Below are 25,637 nucleotides of genomic sequence, written 5' to 3' on the forward strand. Positions count from 1 at the left end.
TTAAGACCACAGGAACAGCTAACCATATTGGAAATTTTTTGTTACACTACTATTATTCATGACTGAGTTGTTTCCCTCCATCAGTCATATCTGCATTATTCATTTGATTACTTGTATGTTCTAATGGAGGTAGGGCTGTAATGCAGCACTGTCCAGAAATGGGTTTGTTCAAATCCATTGAACAAAAAGTCTGCCAGGAAAAGCTTGTGATGTGACGTCACCCCATGGATCAGTCATGTTCAGACTTACATTTCGGCAAATGGGCTTTCTTATACTACCTCTCCGTTCGTCTCTTGCTCTGAATTTTGATGCAAGTTGATTCTCTGATTATAAAAGGGCAGGGGCAGAATTCTAGCAGGAGCTCTTTTGCATATTAGGCCACACCTCCCTGATGTAGCCAATCCTCCAAGAACTTACAGGGCTCTTAGTACAGGGCCTACTGTAAGCTCCAGGAGGATTGGCTGCATCAGGGGTGTGTGGCCTAATATGCAAAGACGTTCCTGTTACAAAAAAAGTCATGTTTTCAATGAAGTAAAGTAACAATGATGCATCAATATAGTCAGATCAAGGCTCAGGTTTCTTTGCTGTCTCCCATCATACAGATGCTGACCAATTTTCAGTAAAAACTTTCAAGCCATCCATTGTATCGATACATCAATCTTTAATCAACTATTTGTCCATCAATTAAAAAGGGGGGGGGGGAGGAATGGTTAATCAGGAAAAAAGAAGTTTGGCTCCAATGTAAACATACTGACAAGTGGAGAAGGCTGTAGGGAGCGGTAGGTTTAAAATACCAACTAATATTTCTGCCTTAAACAAAAAGAAAACCAGCAAGGTATGCCATCAGTAGGAATGACTTCTCGTATAATTAAAATTTAGGTATAAAATTAACTGCAGCAACAAAGTTGCTGTTGTCTAATATGCAACAATAGTGTAATATAAAAGCACTTCAAAAGTATAAATAAGCTATTGGGAGGGGTAGTTAAAATACTTTTTTACAATGCTTAATTTCTATACAGAGACACCCAGGTTCAAACCCGGTTTAATGAGGTTTCATTCATTCCCCAAATCCTGCCCCTTAATCCGAAGTCTCTGGCCAGAAGGCTTTTTTATATGGTTTGTAATCTCTCATTAGCATTCTGAATGCAAATCCTGGCTTTTATTTACTTCTTCAGCCCTCACAGTTGCAGAGCTAATTGGTTAAAATTCCGAACAAGAAAGTAAGTGCAACTTGGGTCTTATCCTTCCCAGCTCTTGTGGTTTTGAGGCAAACACAAAACAAGGGCAACAAAAGTGAACAGTTTTAGTTGGCAGAAAGCAAACGGCATGGAAAGGACATCTTAGACCTGATACTGACGTACAACACAACTCAAAACTCACACGCTGCCTGTCAAGTGTTGCGACTGTTTCCTATTTCTCTGCAATTCTGAAAGCCCAAAACTTCCTTTAAAGAAAACTGTAAGAGCCAAGATTTTCAGAAATATTAAAGGGGAACTCCCTCCTTGTCAAATGCTTCAAAATACTTCACTGAAATTAAGCTCTGTTATTTGAAATATGCATTACAGAAACTCTGGCTTTCTCCCGTTAAAGACCCCTGGCTTTCTCCCGTTAAAGACCATTCTATTCACTGGTTGCAAATTTTAAGCATGCATAACTTTAAATAAATGAATGGATGAACATAAGACATTTTGTCCCTTTAAGTAATACTGCTTGCAAGCCAGCTTTTTGTACATGGTATATGTCCAGTGTTGCCGAACACATGCTTTTATATGGTTTCCATGCCAAATGGAAAACCACCCCAAATTCTCCATTTACCTGAAACACCCAACAGCCAGTGCCTGCATTATTTAATTATTACTTTGAATATGAAAATAATTCAAGCAGTGCTGAAGGCAGAGAAATTCACAGCAGGCCAAAACTCATAGCATAAACCCACAGAGAGCTGTTTACACTACATATTGATTCCTAAAGGGCCACACTGGATTCTTTCACTGTCCATCCCTAAAATTCTAATGCAGAACTGATCATGGTTTCAAATGAAGGCTGACTTCAGATGTCATGAACAAAGATGTCTTTGCAATGGGCGCGTAACTGGTTAGTTGTTGTGCATGCCCCCTGTCTCCCCCTCCCTTTTGACCTAAAGATGGAAGCCTTCCATTCACTCCAGTTAGTTGTGATTTCCAAATTCAGGTGACCTTAATTTGAAATTAGATTCTCTCTTACAATCAGTGAATCAACCAATCATTTATTACAGCCATGGACCAGAGAATAATGTATATATGGGATTCTTACAGTGCAACCCTATACATCAGGGGTGGCCAACGGTAGCTCTCAAGATGTTTTCTGCCTACAACATTGGCCATGCTGGCTGGGGCTGATGGGAGTTGTAGGCAGAAAACATCTGGAGAACTACTGTTGGCCACCCCTGCTATACATGTTTATTCAATAGAACTTGATCCCAGATTTTTAGAATTCCTAGGATTGTAGCCTTATATAGTATAATCCTTTAGGAGGGTTACAGCCCTCGAAGTCCAGTGAAGTCAATGTGAATTTAGAAAGCTGCATTAGGATTGCACCATTGACCACTGTTTAAACTCAGTTCAGAATCCCAATTACTGCAGAAATTGCTAGCACCACTATATTAAAGTTTCCTCAACTGAACATCAGTGCCACCTGGAGTTAGCTGAAGACTTCAATCTCAAGACATCACACAATTGGAGGAGTAAGCCTTCCAATAAACTTGTGTGCTGAACAAACTCTTCTGGATGTCTGAAATGGACTATCAACTCAGATTCCTGGACCTTCATATATATTCCGTAGTGACTGTTAGATCTGGAATTCATCCTCTGGTTCTAAGGAAAGCAGACTTCTCCAGTATACACCATATTCAGTGTTCCAAAAAATCTTCCCTACCTTCCCCACCCTCATCCTAGAGCACACTGACATTTCATGAGTTCAGAACAGGGCTAAGCCTCAACAGAAACTCAGGGGGACCTGCCATGCCTGGTTAAACTCCACCTCTAACTTAAATAAAAGTGACGTGCTCTTAAAAGAGAAGATGCCCCCCCACCCCAATTTGCCATGGTTATACCTTCTTCCTTATTCACAGAATACAAACATGGAATTGAAGAACTCAATCAGCAAACTGTCTCAAAACTGCCTGTCCTCTGTACTCCTCCGAAATAACAACACCGATCCTGCAATTAACTCGGCTGCAAAGAAGTCACCTATGGAAAGATGACCATGGCACCGCCGACGTGTAAAACTCAGTATCAGCCTGCCACTGTTCCAGTTTATCCTCGTCGGATCTATCGCTATCATCCCCGCTTGAGGGGTCGTAGCCCGCCAGAGGGGAATCGGATGGCTTTGCCTGGCTGCGATGCTCTTCGGTTTTCTTTTTCTCAGCCATGAGCTGTTTATAGCAAAGGTTACAAACCCGCAAAGGCTTGGGAGAAAGCCGGGGCATGAGGAACTTCTGTCGGGAGCACTCCCCACATACCACGAAGCCGCATTTCCGACAGTGGTGCCTGCGCGTGAGGGTGGAGAATTTGGTGTGCGTGCAACGCATGCAGATATCTGTGGCCTTATCGGGGATCCACGGGGCAGCGTGTTCGGTCGGGGGCTGCTGGCCTGTTTTGGACAGCAAGTGCCGAATGCACTCTTCAAGATGGTTGATCCACTCTTTCCGCTCGGTGAGGGAGGCGGCCGAGACAACAAAGGACTTCTTGGAGGTTTTAATCATCCAGCGGTTTTTCATTTGCAAAGTATCCGGTAAGGTTTCCAAGGTGACTTCGTTCAGGGGGATGATGTGTTGTGAGCTGTACTTCCTTTTGTTGATCACAATGGTTCCATACACGAGAAGGTCGTTGAAAAGGAAGAAGATTCGCGGCTTGGCTTTCTTGCGGCATTCTTTGGTCAAAATGCCTTCGCCCAGCAGGACTCTCCCTGGCACAGCTAGCGGCTGACCCGATGCCCCAAAACAGTGCTCTACGGCAGCGATACGCTGACTGTTAATCTCTGTATTCACCAGGTGGTCGACCATCTTGAAAAGTCACCTGGAAACAGGAAGAAAAACAGAAGAGGTAACTGACAGTAATGCCTTCTGTCCTCAAATCACATTAAGCACCCAATGTTTCATGTTTGCAGTAGTTAAATTCAAAATTGCAAGCTTTTAAAAGAAGAAATTGGTCTAAGTAGTTTGAGACCCAATTAGTTTGAAACTCAAGAAGTTTGAGACTCAAATAAGTTTCAGACTCTTCTAGGGCTTTTTTTTTTTTTTTAGCAGGAACGCACAGGAGCGCAGTTCCGGCTGACTTGGCACCAGGGCATGCAGCCTAATATGCAAATGATTCCTGCTGGACTTTTTCTACAAAAGAAGCCCTACTCCCTTCTTATTGATATTTTGAATTGTGATGTTGGAGGACAGTTTTATGGATACCATGGGACCACCAAAAAGACAAATAAGTGGGTTCTAGAGCAAACCAACCCTGAATTCTCTCTAGAGGAAATGCTCCCTTGAAACTGAGGGTATTGTCATGAGAAGATGAGACTCACAGGGAAAGATTATAATGCAAAGCAGCAAGGAGAAAAGGAAGACCCAACATAAGACATATTTATGCAGTAAGACTTCAGTATACAGTACCTGATCAAGAAGATGATGATGATATTGGATTTATATCCCACCCTATACTCTGAATCTCAGAGTGGTCACAATCGCCTTTACCTCACCTCCCCCCCCCCCCACAACAGACACCCTGTGAGGTAGGCGGGTCTGAGAGAGCTCTCACAGCAGCTGCCCTTTCAAGGACAACTCCTACGAGAGCTATGGCTGACCCAAAGCCATTCCAGCAGCTGCAAGTGGAGGAGTGGGGAATCAAACCCGGTTCCCCCAGATAAGAGTCCACACACTTAACCACTACACCAAACTGGCTCTCAAGGCTGTTAAAGACAGGAGATTTTGAAGGCCATTAATTCATAGGTTGGCCATAAGCTGGAAGTGACTTGAAAGCACATAATATGTGCACATGTCACTTTACTTGCTTATACCCCTTAAAAGATGAACAGCCAATGCCTAAATAAATTCTACTGAAATATAAAATGGTACAGCCCAGGGAGGACTAGTGTTTCTTGACATATGGAGCTGGTGTCTTAACAAATACTCCAATGCAGTTTTGGGCACAGGATCAGAGAGTTTACAAGAGGGAACCTGCAAGGAGTTGCAGGAGACATCCCACTTCCCTCTCTCGAAACCCCCCATATCCTGTGGAGCTCAAGGTGTCTTACAATGTTGCTAAAACATCAATAACTATCTTTTAAACAAAACTTATAAAAGATTGTTAAAATCTCCACTAGGACTGCCAACAAATAAAAATACTAAATTAGTCAAATGCAGTCCTAAATAAAGCTGTCTTGATTTCCTCCTATAGAGTTGAAGTTCATAGAGAGCGTGCCCCCATTCCCATCTGTCTTCTCACATGTCCCTGCCATACGACTGGTTGCTGGCCAAGGGACAGAAGCTCAGATTCCTAAAGAGCAGGCAAGAGTTAGGTTCCTTTTCTGTAACCGTTGTGCAACTAAGCATTCTAAAGAAGTTTCTACACATATGACGTGCCTCCCACCACGAATGACTTTTTTTTTAGTGATGTTGAGGAAATGAAGCCAAACGGTTTTACGAACATTCGTGTCCAGTGGCATCTTTGAGACCAACAAAGTTTAATTCTAGGTATGAGATTTTGCATGCATGCACACGCACTTCTTCATGTATCTGAAGAAGTGTGCATGCACACGAAAGCTTATACCCAGAATTAAACTTTGTTAGACTTAAAGATGCCACTGGACTCAAACTTTGCTCTCTTGCTTTAGACCAGGGGTGACCAAACTGGCTTCATGTAAGAGCCACACAGAATACGTGTCAGATGTTTGAGAGCTGCAGGACAGGAAGGAAGGCAGGCAAGTAGGGAGGGAAATGAGGAGGGAGCAAAGGGTGGAAAGAAAGCAACTTTAACTTGAAATGTCTTCTGGGCACTCCATTATTCCCTATGGAGACCGATTCCCATAGGGTATAACAGAGAATTGATCCGTGGGTATCTGGGACTCAGGGGGCTGTTTTTTGAAGTAGAGGCACAGATTTTCAGCATAGCATCTGGTGCCTCTCTTCAAAACACTCTCCAAGTTTCAAAAATATTGGACCGGGGAGGGCCAATTCTATGAGCCCCAAAAGAAAGTGCCCATATCTTTCATTATTTCCAATGGAGAGAAGGCATTTATAAGGTGTGTGGTTCCTTTAAAAGGGATGGCTGGAACTCCCTTTGGAGTTGTTATGCTTGTCACAACCTTGCTCCTGGCTCCACCCTAATGGCTCCTGGCTCCACCCCCAATGTCCCCAGATATTTCTTGAATTGGGCTTGGCAACCCTGGTAGTACATACAGTGGAGACCACTGTTTGCAAGGAATCTATAAAAACAACCACTGGCAGTGAGGAATGATGCATAAAAGCCATCTGGAGGAAGAAACAGAACTCACAGCACCTCTGATCTCAGCATCCAATCGAAGTTGAAACACAACTGCTGAAACCAGCACACGCCAATTACATATACAGATATTTAAAGAGAGGGCCGCAGCCGTCTTTTCATAGCTATTAGAGAGAGGCTGTTTCCTGAAGGGATCTTGGCGGGGGCCTTTTGGTACCCTTGTATCATAGAATCCATTGCGGCTGATTAGTCACGCTGTACTCTTCTGTCCCTGTCTCCTTTGCAACATAAATATTTTGAGCATTGCACACAACGAGATTAATTGCAGCCTGTGGAGTCAGTCGAACACAAAAGACAGAAAAACCCGGTCCCCAGCATGATGCGCCGGTTCCATTCAGAACGTCCCTCCCAGCACACAAAACCGTACTTGCTTCAAAGCCAATTGTTTTTGTAGGAGCCCGAAGGGATCAGCCCAGAGGTAACTCAGCACCCTGTTTCTAACAGTGATTGTTAGCTGCTTGAAAATGTCCTTTCCCCCCTCCTTCTGCTGTTGACTTAATTAATTTGTATCCTGGCCATTCTCTTAATAAGGATACAAAAGAGGCTTACATAACTCTTCTCTCTCCTGTATTTTATCTTCACAACGACCCTGTGAGGTAGGTTAGGCTGAGAGTGTGTGATTGGCCCAAAGTCACCCCGTGAACTTCCATGGCACGAGTGAGGATTCAAACTCAGCTCTCTCACTCAACAGTCCAACACTCTTCAGGACTACACCACACTGGTTCTCATTCACATGCTGCCACTAAGCACTGTGAAGTGCCCAACTAGTCATTCCTCCCTCTTCCTCCTCCTGTCTTTTCAACAGACGGCAAGACTCTTTGGAAAAGGAAACAGAATTTCATAAATGGTGATTGTTTGCATTTGGTACGCCCAGAGCCTTTTCGGGATTGGGAATTCCCACTGGATGCCATGACAAAATCTGCGCCATGCAGCTTAGGCCAATGATACAATATACAGCGTAATCCTACGAACACCTACTCACAAGTAAGTCCAACTGTGTTCAATCAGATTCACTCCTGAATAAAAATACTTGTGACTGCAGCCTTAATTTGGGAACTGGTTTGGTAGGATCCTCTCTCCTATACCCCTCCATCCATGGCCTCACAATATACCCCAGCTCAGGGGTGGCCGAAATGCAGCTCTGGAACCGCATTCGACTCTTTCACACACATTGTGTGGTTCTCAAAACCTCCACCGCCACATCCACTGACTTGGAAAAGGCATTTCTCTCTTTAAATCACTTCTCCAAGTCATGCTAGCTGGTGGCTTGGAGAATGCATTTATAGTTAAAGTTGCTTTTTTCCCCACTAGCACCTCCCCATCTACCTACCTTCTCTCAAACATGTGATGTTCATGTCTTGTGGCTCTCAAACATCTGACATTTATTCTATGTGACTCTTACATTGAGCAAGTTTGGGCACCAGCTGTTCTCACACCACAGGGCTGCTGCTCTTGCTTGGGAAATTCTTTGAGATTAGAACATGGTCCTTGGGGAGTGGCTGGATGCCAAGTGGGGACTTGATGCCATACAGTCTGGCCTCTAGAGCTCCCATTTCCTCCTGGGGAACTGAACTTTGATGTCTGGAGAGCACCTGTCATTCCCGGAGAACTACAAGCCCCCCCATGTTGAAAATGTTAACTCTAAGTATTACCTCTGCCTGCCTGGTGGTGCCATTCAGCCATGTATCCCAGGATCCAAGTGGTTCTCAACACCCCACTCCCAAGGACAGTCAACTCCAGGCTGGGAAATTCCTGGAGATTTGTGGGTGGGTCCTGCGGAGGGACTTCAGTGGAAATGCTGCCCTCTCCAAAGCATGCATGGAATGACATGCTAAGTATGCTTATGCAGAAAAGTTCAACAGGACTTAGTTGATATTATTAAGATAATGGCTGTAGCTCCTTCACATGACCTTGTGGTGAAGACTGCCTAGAATGAAAAGAGTATATATAGAAGGCACCCACTTTCTCACTATCCATCTGTCTCCGTCTCGCTCTCCAACCCAGCCAGTCAACAAACAGAGACTCTCTACCAGTCACACCCCTTTTTAATGCAACTGCAAAACAGGCAGTCGCATAACAGACAAGATACACCCACATCTGCAAACACAAACAAAATGCAGGAATGTACCTTTGGATAAACAGTATAATAACAGCCGCGGGGAACAAATCCATAACATGTCCCTATTATACATTTAAAGTGGTTTCAAGCGTACTTAGCTCCCAGCAAATTTGAGGATTTGGAAAGACAGCCACTTCAGCTCCCAGCACTGTTTTGAATGGGTATGTAAACTAACAGAGCAGTCCACAAGGTCACTGCATGTGAAGAGAATTCCAGGCAGGGAGCTGGTACAGGTGATGTGAGCTAGGCTGGGGTTTCCCAACCCATTTCACAGTCACACGTGCTCTCTGGATTCTCCTTTTACAAAGGAATATGGTGGAAATAGCCACCAGAGAGTTAGTTTGGTATAGTGGTTAAGAGTGGCAGACTCTAATCTGGGAGAATTGGGTTTCATTCCCCATGCCACCACATGCAGCTGTTGGGTGACCTTGGGTCAGCCACAGTTCTCTCAGAACTGTTCTCTCAGAAGAAGAAGAACTGCAGATTTATACCCCACCTTTCTCTCTGAATCAGAGACTCAGAGCGGCTTACAATCTCCTTTATCTTCTCCCCCCACAACAGACACCCTGTGAGGTGGGTGGGGCTGATAGGGCTCTCACAGCAGCTGCCCTTTCAAGGACAACCTCTGCCAGAGCTATGGCTAACCCAAGGCCACTCCAGCAGGTGCAAGTGGAGGAGTGGAGAATCAAACCCGGTTCTCCCAGATAAGAGTCCACACACTTAACCACAGAGCTCTCTCAGTTCCACTTACCTCACAGTTGAGGGGAGAGAAAGGTGTCTGTTGTGGGGAGAAGAAGGAAAGGAGATTGTAAACTGCTCTGAGACTTGAAGGGTGGGGTACAAATCCAAACTCTTCTTAATTGCTTCAGCTGTTTCCACTACAGAAAACAGTGTAGGAGGGAAGGCAGGAGCCCCTTCCCCCAAAAAAACTATTTTTAAAGGTGGATTCCCAACATTATGTGTGACTGTCTAGGGCAGGGGTATCAAGCTCACTTGTTATGAGGGCCGGATCTGACATAAATGAGACCTTGTTGGGCCAAGCCACGTGTGGTAACAGAGATATAAACTTTATAAAGGACACAGACAGATACAATTGAAAAACAAAACTTAAAATAAATCATGCTTAAAATGTTAGCACTCAGTGGTCCGAAAGGTGCTTTCTTTGTATCTCTCCCACGGGATCCAGGGAACTGGGCAAAGGAAGCTCTGCCCCTTTCCTTCCTTTCCCAGGGGACCAGGAGGGGGCAGAGCCTCAGCTAATAGCAGGAAGAGAAGCTTGGCTCAGTAGCTCTGCTGTGCAATTGAGAGAGCCTGGCAAAGCAAGTTCTCCCTCCTCGCTTCCTTCCCAAGGGAGGAGCCTCAGCCAATGGAGAAAAATAGAGGCTTTGTTCTGTGGTTTCTGTGCGATTGAGTGAGCCTGGCAAAGCAAGCTGTGAAGCAGAAGGAAGCAAGAGTGAGGGAGAAGAAAGCACATGACAGCCAGTTGCTCAGGGGTCTGACAGGAGCCCTCTGAGGGCCTGATTCAGCCCCTGGGCTGCATGTCTGACACCCCTGGAGAAGGGTTGCTCTCTCTGGTTTGGGAAATACCTTTGGGAAATACCTGAAGACTTTGGGGGGATCTTGAGGAGGGTGAGGTTTGGGGGAGAGGAGGTACAGTCATCAGTGGGGTATAATGCCACAGAATGGCCATTTTCTCCAGTTGAACTGATATCTATCACCTGGAGATCCCTTGTAAGTAGCAGAAGACCTCCAGCCACCCTCTGGAGGCTGGTGAATGAAAACCGTGATATATTAAAAAAAAAAAAAATCAGTTCCTTCAAGTGTTTGATAAATATTAATACCATTCTGTAAATTCACATGGACATGATACTCTACTGTGTTGGAGGAGACCACCTGGTCCTCTTCACTTCAAGAATCACCCAATTAAAGCCAAGAAAATCTTCTTTATGTCTTTGTGTCTTTCTTACTCTTGTATTCAAGTAGCATAAGGAGTCATGATTCTGAAGACAGGCTAGCCCAGAGGTGGCCAAACTGTGGCTCGGGGGCCACATGTGGCTCCTTCACACATACTGTGTGGCTCTCAAAGCCCCCACCATCTCATTGGCCAGCAGCTTGAAGAATGCATTTAAAGTTAGCTTTCTTTCCACATCTCCTTCCCTCCTCCGTCCTCATCTATTTCCTTCCTTCCACCTCTGGGAGAGCCAGTTTGGTGTAGTGGTTAAGTATGTGGACTCTAATCTGGGAGAACCGGGTTTGATTCCCACTCTTCCACTTGCACCTGCTGGAATGGCCTTGGGTTAGCCATAGCTCTCATATGAGTTGTCCTTGAAAGGGCAGCTGCTGTGAGAGCTCTCTCAGCCCTCAGGGTGTCTTTTGTGGGGGGAGAAGATATAGGAGATTGGAAGCCACTCTGAGTCTCTGATTCAGAGAGAAGGATGGGGTATAAATCTGCAGTCTTCTCCTTTCTTCCTTCATGCTCTCAAACATCTGATGTGTATTCTATGCGGCTCTTACATTATGCAAGTTTGCCCCCCCCCCCAGCTAGCTCAAACACCTGTTTCAATAGGCTTCCTTGGAGCAGAATACATGTAAAAAGGTAAAGGTAGTCTTCTGTGCAAGCACCAGTCACTTCCAACTCTGGGGTGACATCACATCACGACATTTTCACGGCAGACTTTTTACAGGGTGATTTGCCATTGCCTTCCCCAGTCATCTACACTTTACCCCCAGCAAGCTGGGTACTCATTTTACCGACCTCAGAAGGATGGAAGGCTTGAGCCGGCTACCAAACCCAACTTCCACCGGGATTGAATTCAGGTCATGAGCAGAGAGCTTCGACTGCAATATTGCAGCTTTACCACTCTGTGCCACGGGGCTCTGTCAGAATTAGAGATGCAAAATTTCTGGAAATTTCGAAGCTCGGAAAAAAATCCAGGTTTTTTTCTGTCCCCCACCCCACCCCACCCCAAACTGGAAAAAACTGGAAATTTTCTGAAAAATTTTAAAAAACCAAACATCTACATTAGCACTTCTTTTTTCTTTTCCAGATTGAAAGTCATTCTGTTACTTTAGGAACATAAAATATGACTATGGACAATTTTACTTAGAGAGCCAGTTTGGTGTAGTGGTTAAGTGTGCAGACTCTTAGCTGGGAGAACCGGGTTTGATTCCCCACTCTTCCACTTGACCTTGCTGGAATGGCCTTGGGTCAGCCATAGCTCAGGCAGAGGTTGTCCTTGAAAGGGCAGCTGCTGTAAGAGTCCTCTCAGTCCCACCCACCTCACGGGGTGTCTGTTGTGGGGGAGGAGGATAAAGGAGATTGTGAGCAGCTCTGAGACTCTGAGATTCAGGGTGGAGGATGGGATATAAATCCAATATCATCATCTTCTTCTTACTTGGCATGAAATTACCAAAAGTAGCATATTAAAAATATATTGTATCCAAACAATTCTTACAAATAGTTTACTTTTAAAATAATATTCATATGTAATCGTAACAAATGGAGCAACAATCTCCTGAACTGTTTACTAGTTAATGTGGAGCAGACAAAAAAACCTCCACAAAACAATTTTTAAAAATCCAGAAGTAACAATTTTCATACTTCCTCTCCAGAGTATTAAATAAAAATAAAAAACTCATTCTCAAAAAAATTGAAGGGGGAAGTGTATAGAAGGCAGTGTAGGACTAAGTTTCAATGAATGGACATGATCTAAGACTTACTTGTCCTCAGTGCACAAAACATTGAATAATCTGATACCATGCATATTTTATAGAAATGATTTGAAAAATATTAGAACACCTTGTCTTAAAAATATTTTATTCATCATGTTAAAATAAAATGTTCCATAATCAATTTCTTTTCTTCAGTTTTTCGGAAAAAAACCCAAAAAAGGCTTCAGGAAAAAAACGGGGGGAAAAACGATCCCCCCCCCTCCAATTTTTCTGGTTTTTCCCTGGGCCTTCACATCACTAGTCAGAATACATGTATCCTCTACAAAATCTTGTCCTACTCATTTCCTTGACTGTATGTTCTCTCTCCCAGGCATATCTTGTGATCTCTCTTGTTACTTTGAATCACCTGGAGGCTGGCTGGCAACCTTTTTTGTGAGAAGAGTTGGGAAACCCAGGCCCAGCTGATGTCACATCTATCATGTTGGTGCCACCCTTCGTCTGGCAGCAAAACAGTATACTGGCATCCGAACAAAAAATTCATTCCAGCATAAGCTTTTGTGAGTCAGAGCTGAGTTCTGATGACTTGAGAAAATCTCAGGCCTAAGTAAACTCCGTTAAGCCTGCACAGCAAGAGAGAAAGAGGCGCTGGTAGAAGCCACAGCCAGTTTCCCTGGCCTCTGAAGTTATATAACTGTCCGGTCTCTTGCAGTCCGTCAAAGTTCATTAAGGTCACTCAGTCACAATGGACAGTTTGGGAGGTGCTCAGGAAAGCAGTGATTGCTCTACAAAAACATCTGTATGAAAGGAAAGGTCCCCTGTGCAAGCACCAGTCGTTTTTGACTCTGGAGTGATGTCACATCACGACGTTTTCACGGCAGACTTTTTTACGGGGTGGTTTGCCATTGCCTTCCCCAGTTATCTACACTTTCCCCCCAGCAAGCTGGGTACTCATTTTACTGACCTCGGAAGGATGGAAGGCTGAGTCAACCTTGAGCTGGCTACCTGAATCCAGCTTCCGCCGGAATCGAACTCAGGTTGTGAGCAGACCGCAGTACTGCAGCTTTACCACTCTGTGCCACGGGGCTCCGTAAAACTGCATGACAACTGGGTAAAAGGGAGAGATTTTTGGTTTTCACAAAAAACCCCACTCAGCCTGGCCCTGTGTGCAAATGTCCCCTTGAAGGAGGAAATGCTGATCAGGATAAGTTTGTTCCTTAGAAAATGAATAATGAAAGGCATCTTCCCACTGCCTTGGCAGCGCTGAGAACAAATCCAGCAGAATTTGACGCAACTATTTCATCCTGCTTTGGGCACCCTTTTGGAAGGTTTGATTTCAGGACACCTTCAGGTCAGGGATGGGCCTTTCCTCCCAAATGCATTTCTGCAAGGTCTGTAGGCTTATTGTAGACTCCCCAGAAAATTAACTGTACAATTTACTTTGTATAACGTTCCTTGCAACAGAGAAAACCTTGAAATTCAGGCACAGTACAATGAGAGTTGATGATTTAAACCAGGGGTGGCCAACCTTGCTTAATGCAAGAGCCACATAGAATAAATGTCAGATGTTTGAAAGCCACAAGACATGAAGGTCAAATGTTAAGAGAGCCACAAGGCAGGCAGGCAGGAAAATAGATGGGGGAGGTGAAGGTGAAAGAAGGCAACTTAATCTTTAAATGCACTCTCCAAGTCACCAGCTGGCTTGGCTTGGAGACATGATTTAAAGAGAGAAATGCCTTCTCCAAGCTGGCTAATGGGGCAGTGGGGGCTTCCAGAGCCACACAATATGTGTGACAGAGCCACATGTGGTTCCTGAGCCACAGTTTGGCCACCCCTGATTTAAACAATAGGACACTGTCACAGTGCAGTGTGACAGGCAGCACATCAGGCTAGACTCCAAGAGATCCAGGTTGAAATCCCTGTTCTCCCATGAAGCTTCTTGTAAGATTTTCAGTCAGAATGTTTTCCAGACTCACTCATCTCACAGGCTTGTTGCAAGGATAAAAGGGAGGTTGGGAGAATCATCTATGTTCCCCTGACTCCTTAGACAAAGGAAAGGAAAGGAAAGGTCCCCTGTGCAAGCACCGGTCGTTTTCAACTCTGGGGTGACGTTGCTTTCACGACGTTTTCACGGCAGACTTTTTATGGGGTGGTTTGCTGTTGTCTTCCCCAGTCATCTACACTTTCCCTCCAGCCAACTGGGTACTCATATTACAAAGGATGCGATAAAAATTTATCATTAATACAGAGAGAGAGTCTTTAGGTGCACCTACTTGAAACAATAAAGCAAGGTGTATTCTAAGTAAAGATTCACAGAAGTGCACTTGTCCTTGCATGCAGTTCAGCAAGAACTGAGCACTTGCTTAGCTTTCTTCTTGAGTTGTGGGCCTTTAAGAGTCCTTTGTTTTCCAAGGAAGGGCTGCTACCCAGGCTGGCTGAACAATACTCCTTTGAAATGCCACAATGGCAAAGCGCACACACACCCCTTCTTCATTTACTAAACACAAAGTCCCTCTGGGATGAAGAAGGAAAGGCAATACTAGAAGAAAGAGCACGCTTCCTTTGACTCCTGCTTACCAGTAAAGGGATACGTAAGTACTGCACAGGAACACATTTCCTCAAGTACAGCAGACTGTGAAGGCTGCATCTGAACTTGTGCTAATAAGCCAAGCACTGTCAACTTATGGCCACTGTGCCGAGATGATCTCATCACCCTGGGGGTTCAAGTTCCAAGCTATGGGATGTTGGCAACTGTGACATAAGCCCTTGGAGTGGAGTGGCTAAACTTGCTTAATGTAAGAGCCACATAGAGTAAACATCAGATGTCTGAGAGCAGCTAGACATGAATGTCAGATGTTTGAGAGCCACAAGAAAGGAAGGAAGGAAAATAGATGTAGAGAGGTGGAAAGAAAGCAACTTTAACTTTAAATGTATTCTCCAAGCCACTGGCTGGCTTGGCGAAGTAATTTAAAGAGACAAATGCCTTCCCCAAGCTGGCTGATGGGGTGGCAGGGGCTTCAAGAACCATACAGTATGTGTTAAAGAGCCACAGTTTCCCACCCCTGTCCTAAATCCACCCTGCAAGGGTCCATTGTTTGTACAACTAAAACTGGTGGAAGTAGTCTATGAAGAAGGTGACACCTGTCATCTGGGGATTCTTCACTGTGTTGAACCCAGCCCAATTTTTTTGCTGACGACGGTACTCTTTCATAAGCTAAAAACCATGAAAAAGGCCATGGTAGACACAAATCAGACGTATTGTATCCTCACCTGCATTTCTGCTTGTGCAAGACTCCATGCAACCAATTTCCGAGCGGAACCAATTCCCCAATGAGGGAGATGATCTGGAATTCAACCCGATTATAACCAAACCAGAGCAAACTAAATCTTGGGCCAGAAGCGTTCTCTGCTACAATCGCCAAAACCAAGCCTGTTTTAAATTCTCTTCACAGAAGAACGGAAAGTACCCTGACCCTGGCTGTAGTCAAAATAAAAATGAGAGTCCGCACCAAGGGAACTTGAACTCAGCCAGCTATACAAATTCTTCAGAATTCCCTATATTTATTCTGTGTGTGTTGATCAAAAGCAACAACCTGTGCCAGGCCCTGAAGATCCAGCTCCCGGTGAAAGGAAATCCTTCTCAGTCATTGAGAGTGTTTTGAGATTTGCCCCAGTACCATCTACTTTTTTCCAAGTCCATCTCCATATACTCATATGGTCTAGCAGCTTACTTCTGTTTTTGTTCTTCAAGGCAGAAACTGACATTCTACAGATGCTGAATTCTGTACTCATTCCTCCCCCCCCCCATTTTTACACAGATTCAAACACAACTGCTGAGCATTAGCAACTTTTATTCAGCAGCAGCAGCAGGGTTTTTTTTTAGTAGGAACACGCAGGAACACACTTCTGGCTGGCTTGGCATCAAGAGTGCATGGCTTAATATGCAAATGCGTTCCTGCTGGTTTTTTTCCTACAAAAGAAGCCCTGAGCAGCAGTAAACCTCAATTTGGGCTGACCAGGAAAGCCATCCCGCTCTGTGCTGGTTTATGATCCTAAACCTAGAAACCCACTCTGTTCAGTGCCACAGATTTCACGTCCTCTTGTTCAGCCCATAACAAGATCCCTAAATTAATGCCAAAGGGACAGTGGCTGGGCAGAAATTCTGAAATCTGGGTTCTGGTGACCTCTCACAACATCCACGGTCTCCGCTGCAAGTCATTTCAGCCTGATGACTAACAGCATCATCCAGCCGCTGGCTGCAAGCGATCCCTCTCTACTAACCCAACTTCTTAGTTTCAGAAGGAACTTGTTGGGAGCTGCAAGACAAAGACAAATGAGTCACACCGGCTAGCTGAGGTGGCAAGCCCTGGAACCCTTTTTCCTCAAAAGGAAGCCCTGCTGAATGAAGAAAGACCTACTTACAATTGATCCCTGAAACAGTTATACTTTTACCGCAGTAGATGGGAGCAATTAGTTTGTATCTCCTTCTTTATGCTTACAAAGCAGCTGATATGGTTAGGTTAGGCTCAGTGTGTGTGTGGGTCAGTGACTGGTCACCTAGCAAACTCCCGAAGCACAGCGGGGATTCGAACCTGGATCTCTCCAACACCTGTGCATATGCTAGCTCTCATTTTAATGATGCATGTCTTTTGGAGGGGGTTGGTTTTAATGGCTTAGTGATTTTACTGTGTATGTTCTAATTAGTTAGCCACCCTTTTAAGGGCAGAAAGGTGGGAGATACCTTTTGTAAAATAAAAATGACATTATAGAAAAAGAAGTCTTAATGTTCTAAAATGAGCAGTTGAAACTTTTCATGGTAGGCAGTAAACAGAGAGCCAGCGTGGTGTAGTGGTTAAAGTGTTGGACTAGGATCTGCAAAACACAGGTTCAAATCCTCGTTGTGCCATGGAAGCTCGCTGGGTGACCATGGGCCAGTCACACGCACAGCCTAACTAACCTCACAAGGTTGTCACAAGGATAAAATGGAGGAGAGGAAAAAGATGTAAGGCGCTTTGTTTCCCCACCAGGGAGAAGGGTGGGGTGTAAATAAAAAGTAAATAAATAATTAACATTCAATCAAGCCTCCATTAAAGGCGCAGATTGTTTTTTCTTCTCTATGCTGTTGGCAAACGGGTGCCAGTGCATCTTAAGTCTGCACGATTTTCCCAACAGAAGAAGTTATTAGATTTATATCCTGCCCTATACTCTGAATCTCAGAGTGGTCACAATTGCCTTTACCTCCCCCCCCCCCCCGCAACACAACAGACACCCTGTGAGGTAGGTGGGGCTGAGGGAGCTTTCACAGCAGCTGTCCTTTCAAGGACAACTCCTACAAGAGCTATGGCTGACCCAAGGCCATTCCAGCAGCTGCAAATGGAGGAGTGGGGAATCAAACCCAGTTCTCCCAGATAAGAGTCCGCACACTTAACCACTGCACCAGACTACACCAAAATGAGCCCTGAAGCACCCCTTCTTTTTAACACCCTGCTTGAAAACACTAAAGCTTTTACACTGCTTTGTACTGTTAGTCTCAACAAAGAGCACGGCAGGGTTTGTGAGGGTTCTTTTGGACATTACTTTGACCTAACAGCTACCTGGAACTTTTATTAAAAATACATATGAACCTCAACTAGCAATTAACTTTTAATAGGGACCAGGCTCTTAACTGAGCCAGGGAGGAAAGGCCAGCAAGACGGACTCCACCCATTGACTCACTCCCACATGAATGTGCATACCGGCTCTCTAACCCCTCCTTCTAGATTCTGGCATGGTGTCCCCCTCATTGTGTATACAGAGTTCCCTTTTACTAGCCTTGTTCCTCTGCCTTTAAAGCTGGGCAAACAAAGGCTTCCTAGAACAAAGCTGGAGTCCAGTAGCAAAGTTTTATTCAGAATGTAAGCTTTCGCGTGCTTCATCAGACGATGAAATGGGGTAAAGTACTGCTTTTGTAAAGTTCCCTGTTGCATTAACTGCTCACGAATGTAGCGACGGTCACAAGCATAGGGGAGGAAGGTAAAGGAGATTGTGAGCCGCTCTGAGACTCTTCGGAGTGGAGGGCAGGATATAAATCCTATATCTTCTTCAGCTTAAAAAAAAAAAAAAAAAAAAAAAGTTTAGACCAAGGGTGTCAAACATGCGGCCCAGGGGCCAAATTAGGCCCCTGGAGGGCTCCTATCAGGCCCCCAAACAACTGGCTCTTGTCTGCTTCCTTCTCTCTCTCTCTTGCTTCCTTCTGCATCTCAAATTGCTTTGCAAAGCGTACTCAATTGCACAGAAGTTACAGAGCAACACCTCTATTTTCTCCATTGGTTGAGGCTCCTCCTCCTCCCCTGGGGAGGGAGGGAAAGAGCCAGAGCTTCCTTTGCCCAGCTTCCTGGATCTCATGGGAGAAATACAAAGAAAGCACCTTTAAGACTAACAAGTGCTAATGTTTTAAGCATGTTTTATTTTAAGTTTTAAAAAAATCTTTAGTCGTGTTTGTGTCCTTTAAAAAGTTTATATCCCTGCTACCTAATCTTAAATAGGTACACACATGGCCTGGCCCGACACGGCCCAGCCTGGCTTGATGAAGTCTCATTTGTGTCAGATCCAGTCCTCACAACAAATGAGTTCAACGTCCCTGGATTAGACAGATTCATGGAGGATAGGTCTAGCCCTGGGGACCAAAGGGAATGATTCCATTCAGTCAGCCTCTGAATCCCCATGGCCAGGAGGCAACATCAGGGAAAGGCCTCCGCTGGTAGGTGTTGTTGGATCTCCAGAGGAACTGGTTGGCCACTCTGTGAGACAGAACGCTGGACCAGATGGACCAAGGGGCTGATTCAGGAGGGCTGTGCTAGGGAGGCCACTCCCCACGTGGGGGCAGGGGAATCCCCTGGTTTTTCAGGCTCCTGCCTGCCACAGGCCAATTAGCTGGTGGGGGGAAATTCCAACCCCACCCATTTTCATTTTATGTATTCTTTTTTTCTAGAGGCAAACTAAAATGATGTTTATAATGTATAGAATGATGTTAAAAAGTAAACTAGGCGGACTAAAACTAGGAAATAAAAGTCCTTTTGTTTTACCTAGGCTTTCAGCAACAGCAATTAGCGGGCAGCTTTTATTACCTTTTATTGCTATCCAGACCAAATGGTCTTCCAATTTATTACATTATTTTGCCATTTGATCCTTTGCATCAGTTTGCGCTCTTAGCCCACCAACTACATGTATTTCAGCCCGCTGTACCCTATTCCCTCATCTGAAGAAGTGTGCATGCATACGAAAGCTTACATTCTGAATAAAACTTTGCTGCTCTTAAAGGTGCTCCTTGACTCCTACTTTGTTCTACTGCTCCAGACCAACATGGCTGCCCACCTGGATCTAACAATGTGCTGATGTCAGATGGAAGTGACATCATCACATCAGCAATGTTGTAGAGCAACACTCTGTATTTTGGGCAAAAGTTATGATTTGAGGGCAATTTTACCATAGAGTTTTGCCTAAAAAGCAAAGCACCACTGTGCAACATCGCCAATGTGATGACATCACTTCCATGTGACGTCAGCACACTGCATGGGGGGTGAGATTTCCCCCTGCCAGCCAACTGGCTGGTGGACAGGAGCCCGAAAAACTGGGGGATTCCCCCAGCCCCCTAGTATACCTGCTTTGTACAAACTGCTTAGGGGAGCAGAAAGTGCTGTCAAGTCAAGCCAACATATAGCAACTGTGTAGGGTTTTTGAGGCAAGGGGTGTTTTGCCATTGCTCACCTCTGCATAGCAGCCCTAGAATTCCTTGGTGCTCTCCCATCCAAACACTAAATCAGGGCTGACTCTGCTTAGCTTCTGAGATCTGATGAGATCAGGCCAGCCTAGGCCCCCAGGCAAGAGACATTCAGAGGTGGTTTGCTATTGGCTGCCTCTGTGCAGCAACCCTGGACTTCCTTGGTGCCCTCCCATCCAAATACTAAACTAGGGGTGGCCAAACTGTGGCTCGGGAGCCACATGTGGCTCTTTCACACATATTGTGTGGCTCTTGACGCCTCCACCGCCTTGTCAGCTGGCTTGGAGAAGGCATTTCTCTCTTTAAATCACTTCTCCAAGCCAAAGTCAGCCAGCGGCTTGGAGGATGCATTTAAAGTTGCTTTCTTTCCACCTCTCTCCATCTATTTTCCTCCTTCCTTCCTTCCTTGTGGCTCTCAAACATCTGATGTTCATGTCTTGTGGCTCTCAGACATCTGACACTTATTCTCTGTGGCTCTTACATTAAGCAAGTCTGGCCACCCCTGTACTAAACCAAAGCCAACCATGCTTTAGCTTCTGAGATCTGATAAGAGGAGGCTAGACGGGGCTATTCAGGCAACAGACGTTCAGAGGTGGCATGCCATTGCCAGCTTCTGCATAGTCACTCTGGACCTCCTTGGTGGTCTCCCAGCCAAATAATAACCAGGGCTGGCCCTGCTTAGCTTCTGAGATCTCACGAGATTAAGGCTGACTGTTTGGCACAAGGAAATTACCCCAATGGCAGAGTTGCAACCTGGAGACAGCACTTTGTTTTTGACAATGTAAACGCAGTGAGAGATGTTGGCTCTGCAACTTCTCCCAAACAATTCCTTCCAGAGACCTGTTCATTTGTTGTAGAGCCACTTGCTTCAGGAGAGGATGGTGAATAATGGGATCCAGAAATCAAGTGGACTAGAACCACTGCGGCAGTTACTTCTGGGTGATGAAAATGTCAAACATGAGTCAGAGGACATGCCTAAACTAGGTAAGGAAACCAAAGGGTTGCCAAGATCCAAATGCTGAATAATGGGATCCAGAAATCAAGTGGACTAGAACCAGTTACTTCCCTGCTACATAAAAGGTGCACACCCTCTCTAGGTGATAACCTGACACCATCCCTGAACAGCTTAAAGCCCCAAATCTGGTTCTCACACCCTGTCCCTTTGGACACTAGCCAAAATGAGAGAGAGGGCTTTACAGCAGTGCAATTGTTGCATTTGGATCTTAGCAACCCTTTGGTTTCCTTACCTAGTTTAGGCAGGTCACCTGACTCATGTTTGACATTTTCATCACCCAGCTGTTCCGCCACTCCCACTGACAAGAGCATCTTTTAGGCTCCCTGTTTATTCATGCCCTCTCTGGTGCTTTGGAGAAGAAGCAGCATAACTACATTATGCGGGGCCAGCCTCACAGTTAAACCCTCCTTCCTGAAGACACTTCCCACGTTCATTCCGGGAGATAAGGCCTTGTTTGTCGGAAATGGCTAACTTTTTTTATTCCTCCCTGCAATGCTTCTTTCATAATATTTTGTTTGGCCTCCTCTACCAGAACTCTCCACATTACCATACACAAAAATCAAGCGAAGGTTCTGGACTGGTTAGATTTGAGTCCAGCAGTACCTTAAAGCAGGGGTTCCCAACCCCTGGTCTGTGGATCAGCATCGGTCCGTGGCCTCTTAGCAACTGGGCCGTGAGTTGTATAATTATTTTATTATAAATTACAATGTGGTAGTAATAATAATAAGAAAATGACATTGGATTTATATCCTTCTTTCCACTCCGAATTTCAGAGTGACTTACACAATTTCCTTTACCTTCCTTCCCCACAACAGACACCCTGTGAGGTAGGTGGGGCTTTAAAGGACAGCTCTGCGAGAGCTATGGCTGACCCAAGACCATTCCGGCAGCTGCAAGTGAGGGAGTGGGGAATCAAACCGGGTTCTCCCAGATAAGAGTCCACCCACTTAAGCACCACACCAAACTAATAGAAATAAAGTGCACAATTGTATCATCCTGAAACCATCACCCCCTCCCCCCATTCTGTGGAAATACTGTCTTCTACAAAACCGGTCCCTGGTGCCAAAAAGGTTGGGGACACCTTAAAGAGACCAAGATTTTCAGGGTGTGAGCTTTCCAGGGACCAACAAGAGTTCAGAGTGCGAGTTTTCAAGAATCAAAGCTCCCTTTGCCAGATACAAGTTGGAACTGAGATCGAACTTTTATCTTATGAAGATATCTGAAGGCATCTGAGAAGAGAACCATTACTCAGGAAAGCTCATCCACTGCCACAGATTTTGTTAGTCTTTAACAGGAGTGGCCAAACTTGCTTAAGGTAAGAGCCACATAGAATAAACATCAGATGATTGAGAGCTGCAAGGAAGGAAGGAAGGAAGGAAGGAAGGAAGGAAGATAGATGTGGGAGGGAGGAGGTAGAAAGAAATCAACTTTAAATGCATTCTCCAAGCTGCCAGTTGGCTTGGCGAAATGATTTGAAGAGAGAAATGCCTTCTCCAAGTCTGCTAATGGGGCAGTGGGGGTTTTGAGAGCCATGCAATATGTGTGAAAGAGCCACATGTGTCTCCCGAGCCACAGTTTGGCCACCCCTGGCCTTTAAGGTGCACCTGGGCTCTTGCTCTTTATTACTATATCTAATGAAGGGAGTTTTGACTCTAGTTGATACTTTTGAAACCCTTGGTGGTCCCTAAGCTGCAACTGGAGTTGAAAGTAACACTTCTCCTGCAGACCAACCAGGCTACCCTCTGAAGCTCAGTTCGGGATCAGAACAAATCTTGAGTCCAGTGGCACCTTTAAGACCAGCAAAAGCTTATTCAAGCCACGAGCTTTTGTGGGCAGGCACACTTCCTCAGGTACACTGAAATGGAAGTCCATGTTTCATACGGATGAGGCAGATGCCTCTCAAGGCCTGCAGCTACAGGGGGAGGGGGACCCTGTGGGGGCACTGCCCCCTGACTTCCTGTCAGGTGCCCCCAATCTTCCCTCCCTCCCGCCTGCCACTGCTGCAGGGGGGAAAGCTGAGAGGCTGGGGGTCACTCCTCCCTCCCCCATGATTTAAACTGCACGGGAAGGATATCCAGGAGCAGCCGCTGCCCCCTCCCATGCCATTTAAAGAGCCCGTGGATTCAGTTGGATTTAACTGTTCCTGGGTACCCATCCCATGCAATTAGGGGAGGAAGGGGGTTGCGGGGGGGGGGGGCGGAGGGAAGGTCAGAGATCTTGAGCCGCAGTGTTGTCAGCCAGGGGAGGGGAGCTGCTAAGTGTCCCCCGTGCCTCTTCATAGGTGAACATCAACTTAACATACAGCTTATTGAAGACGTTTGGAGAGTCGCAAAGCTTAAACAGCAATAACAATCTAAGGTGGGTTTTTTTTGTTTTGTTCTGCTGTTTCAGACCAACGCAGCTGCCCACCTGGGTCAGTTCTGGATTGTGATTCTATCCCAAAACAAACTAACAAATTTTACTGTAGCACGCACTTTTGGGAAACACAGCAAAGGCTGCATCCGACAAAGTGAGCTGTGTTTCTGGAAAGCTTATGCCACAATGCAATTAAAGGTCTTAAAGGCGCTACTGGACTCTTTACTGTTTTGCAGCAACAGACTAACACCGCTAACTCTTTTGGATCTACGATTCTATCCAGCAGCTTTTAACCACGTCAGAGGATGGTTTGAAAAGCGGCTACTAAGCGGGCTTCCACTTTGTTCTATTTAGGTCCCTTTCAACAACTCAGGGAGGAGGAGAGAGATCAGGGCTCGTTTTCAAAGGCGGCACAAACCTTAAACAACAGCCACCGCCACTACCAGGCGCCTACAGAGCGCGGGGCCACCGGTTCACACGCTAGCCTCCCCACTTCCTTTACAAAGCAGGGCGAAACTTTAACCGGGTGACAGGACTCCGCGGCGCGCCAAGGCCCTTCCGAATGCTGGGAGGCGCTTTTTTCCTGCTGAACTTTCGAAGATCCAACGCAGGGCGGAGGAGCCCAAAGGAGAAAGCGCCACAACGGACCTACCTTCTCGGGATTTTTCTTGCTTCTCTCCCAGCCCCGCTGGCTGGTCGCCTCGATCCACGCCTTTGGAACCCTCCTGACGCTTGCAAAGGCCGGGACCTCTCGGCCGGGTCGGTCTTGGAACTCCGCGCCGTTCTCACGATCGCTCCCCTCCGCCCCTATTTCTCACCAGCAACCCGAGCCCCCAACCGCGACGGGAAGGCAGGCAGGCTGGCGGGGAACAAACATCAGAAGTATCTTTGGAACGTTGCAACTCCCCGACGTTCCATCCTCTCCCCCCGCCACCACTGCCTTCTGTAGGGCCGCCAGCCAATCAGCGCGCCGCAGCAGCCAAAGCAGGACCGTCCGGTTCTGGAACACTCAGACTCAGCATTCCAAGCTGGCCACGCCCCCGGGCAAAAAAAACGCCACAACAACATGCGACCAATAAAAAGGGCTCAATCAGAGCCTGGTGAGTGTCGATGGGCGGGTGGAGAACAGAAAGAACAAAAGTCCCCGGGAGTCCGGCGATCAATGAGTCGCTGGTGGGGATTAGAGGGGGGGCCCCCTCCAGGGCAGGGGTGGCCAACTGCGGTTTGGGAGCCACGTGTGCGTGTTTCACACTTATTGTGTGGCTCTCCAAGCCCCCATCGGGCGGCGTGGAGAAGGCATTTGGCTTTTAAAATCACTTTGCCAAGCCAAGCTAGCCAGTGCCACTTGTATTATTTCCAAGACACCCTGGCCCAGTGCGTTTAAAGCTGCTTTCTTTCTGCCTCCTCCTCCCCATCTATTTGTTTTCCTGCCTGCCTTGTGGCTCTCTAATATTTGACCTTCATGTCTTGGGGCTCTCGAACATCTGGCATTTATTCCCTGTGGCTCTTACTTTAAGCAAGTTTGGCCACCCCTGCCCCAGGGTGTCTTGGAAGCGGAGGTGGGGGATGGACAGAGAGAGAGAGAGAGAGATGCACTATGAAAGCAAATGAAGCCAGGCTGGATCTAGGAATGTTTACTTAGGAGTAAGTACTTCCGGGGCTTTTTTTTTTTTTAGCAGGAATACACAGGGACACAGTTCTGGCTGGCTTAATATACAAATGAGTTACTGCTGGGCTTTTTCTATTAAAAAGCTATGTGTGAAAATGGTGATGTCAGAAGGTGTGACCGAATATGCAAATGAGTTCCCGCTGGGCTTTTTCCTACAAAAAAAGAGAGCCCTGAGTCCTTCCAACCAATGGAGGGAAGGTCCAAGTGGGCAGCTGTGTTGGTCTGAAGCAGTGGCACCTTTAAGACCAATGGAAATTGGTATCTGAGGAAGTGTGCCTGTGCACAAAAGCTCAAAGCTTGAATAAACTTCTGTTGGCCTTAAAAATGCCACCGGACTCAAACTTTGTTCTAAGGAAGGGTAGGGTTTCCTTAGGCTCAGTGTAGAGCAGGTGACCAAACTTTCTTAATATAAGAGCAACGTAGAATAAATGTCAGATGTTTACAAGACAGAAAGGAAGTAGGGCAGGAAGGCAAATCAATGGGGGGAGGGGGAGAGAGGTGAAAAGAAAACAACTTTAACT

The 25,637-nt window shown here is 45.9% G+C and overlaps 1 protein-coding gene across 3 annotated transcripts; it reads right to left on the minus strand.

Annotated features, from left to right (window-relative positions):
- Positions 1 to 641: 641 nt before the first annotated feature.
- On the minus strand, positions 642 to 24,666 carry PLEKHF1 (pleckstrin homology and FYVE domain containing 1). 3 transcript variants are annotated; one of them, XR_009556194.1, is made up of 3 exons: positions 24,100 to 24,666; positions 2,706 to 4,055; positions 642 to 2,043 (listed from the first exon to the last, which is right to left on the minus strand). XR_009556194.1 is itself a non-coding variant. In XM_060254189.1 (2 exons), exon 2 carries the CDS (start codon positions 4,040 to 4,042, stop codon positions 3,224 to 3,226), a length of 819 nt encoding a protein of 272 aa, XP_060110172.1. In that variant the 5' UTR covers positions 4,043 to 4,055; positions 24,100 to 24,666; the 3' UTR covers positions 642 to 3,223. The 3 variants fall into 3 exon arrangements, 2 of the variants coding, with proteins under 2 accessions (XP_060110172.1, XP_060110174.1); XM_060254189.1 differs by having other exon boundaries at positions 642 to 4,055; XM_060254191.1 differs by lacking the exon at positions 24,100 to 24,666 and adding an exon at positions 9,401 to 9,466 and having other exon boundaries at positions 642 to 4,055.
- Between the last annotated feature and the right edge of the window lie 971 nt (positions 24,667 to 25,637).

Source organism: Heteronotia binoei, chromosome 14 (genome assembly GCF_032191835.1).
Source record: "Heteronotia binoei isolate CCM8104 ecotype False Entrance Well chromosome 14, APGP_CSIRO_Hbin_v1, whole genome shotgun sequence".
Taxonomy (NCBI): domain Eukaryota; kingdom Metazoa; phylum Chordata; class Lepidosauria; order Squamata; family Gekkonidae; genus Heteronotia; species Heteronotia binoei.

What these genes read in the sequence shown, in the direction of transcription:
- PLEKHF1 (XM_060254189.1), bottom strand. Translation starts at nt 4,042, where the DNA reads ATGGTCGACCACCTGGTGAATACAGAGATTAACAGTCAGCGTATCGCT.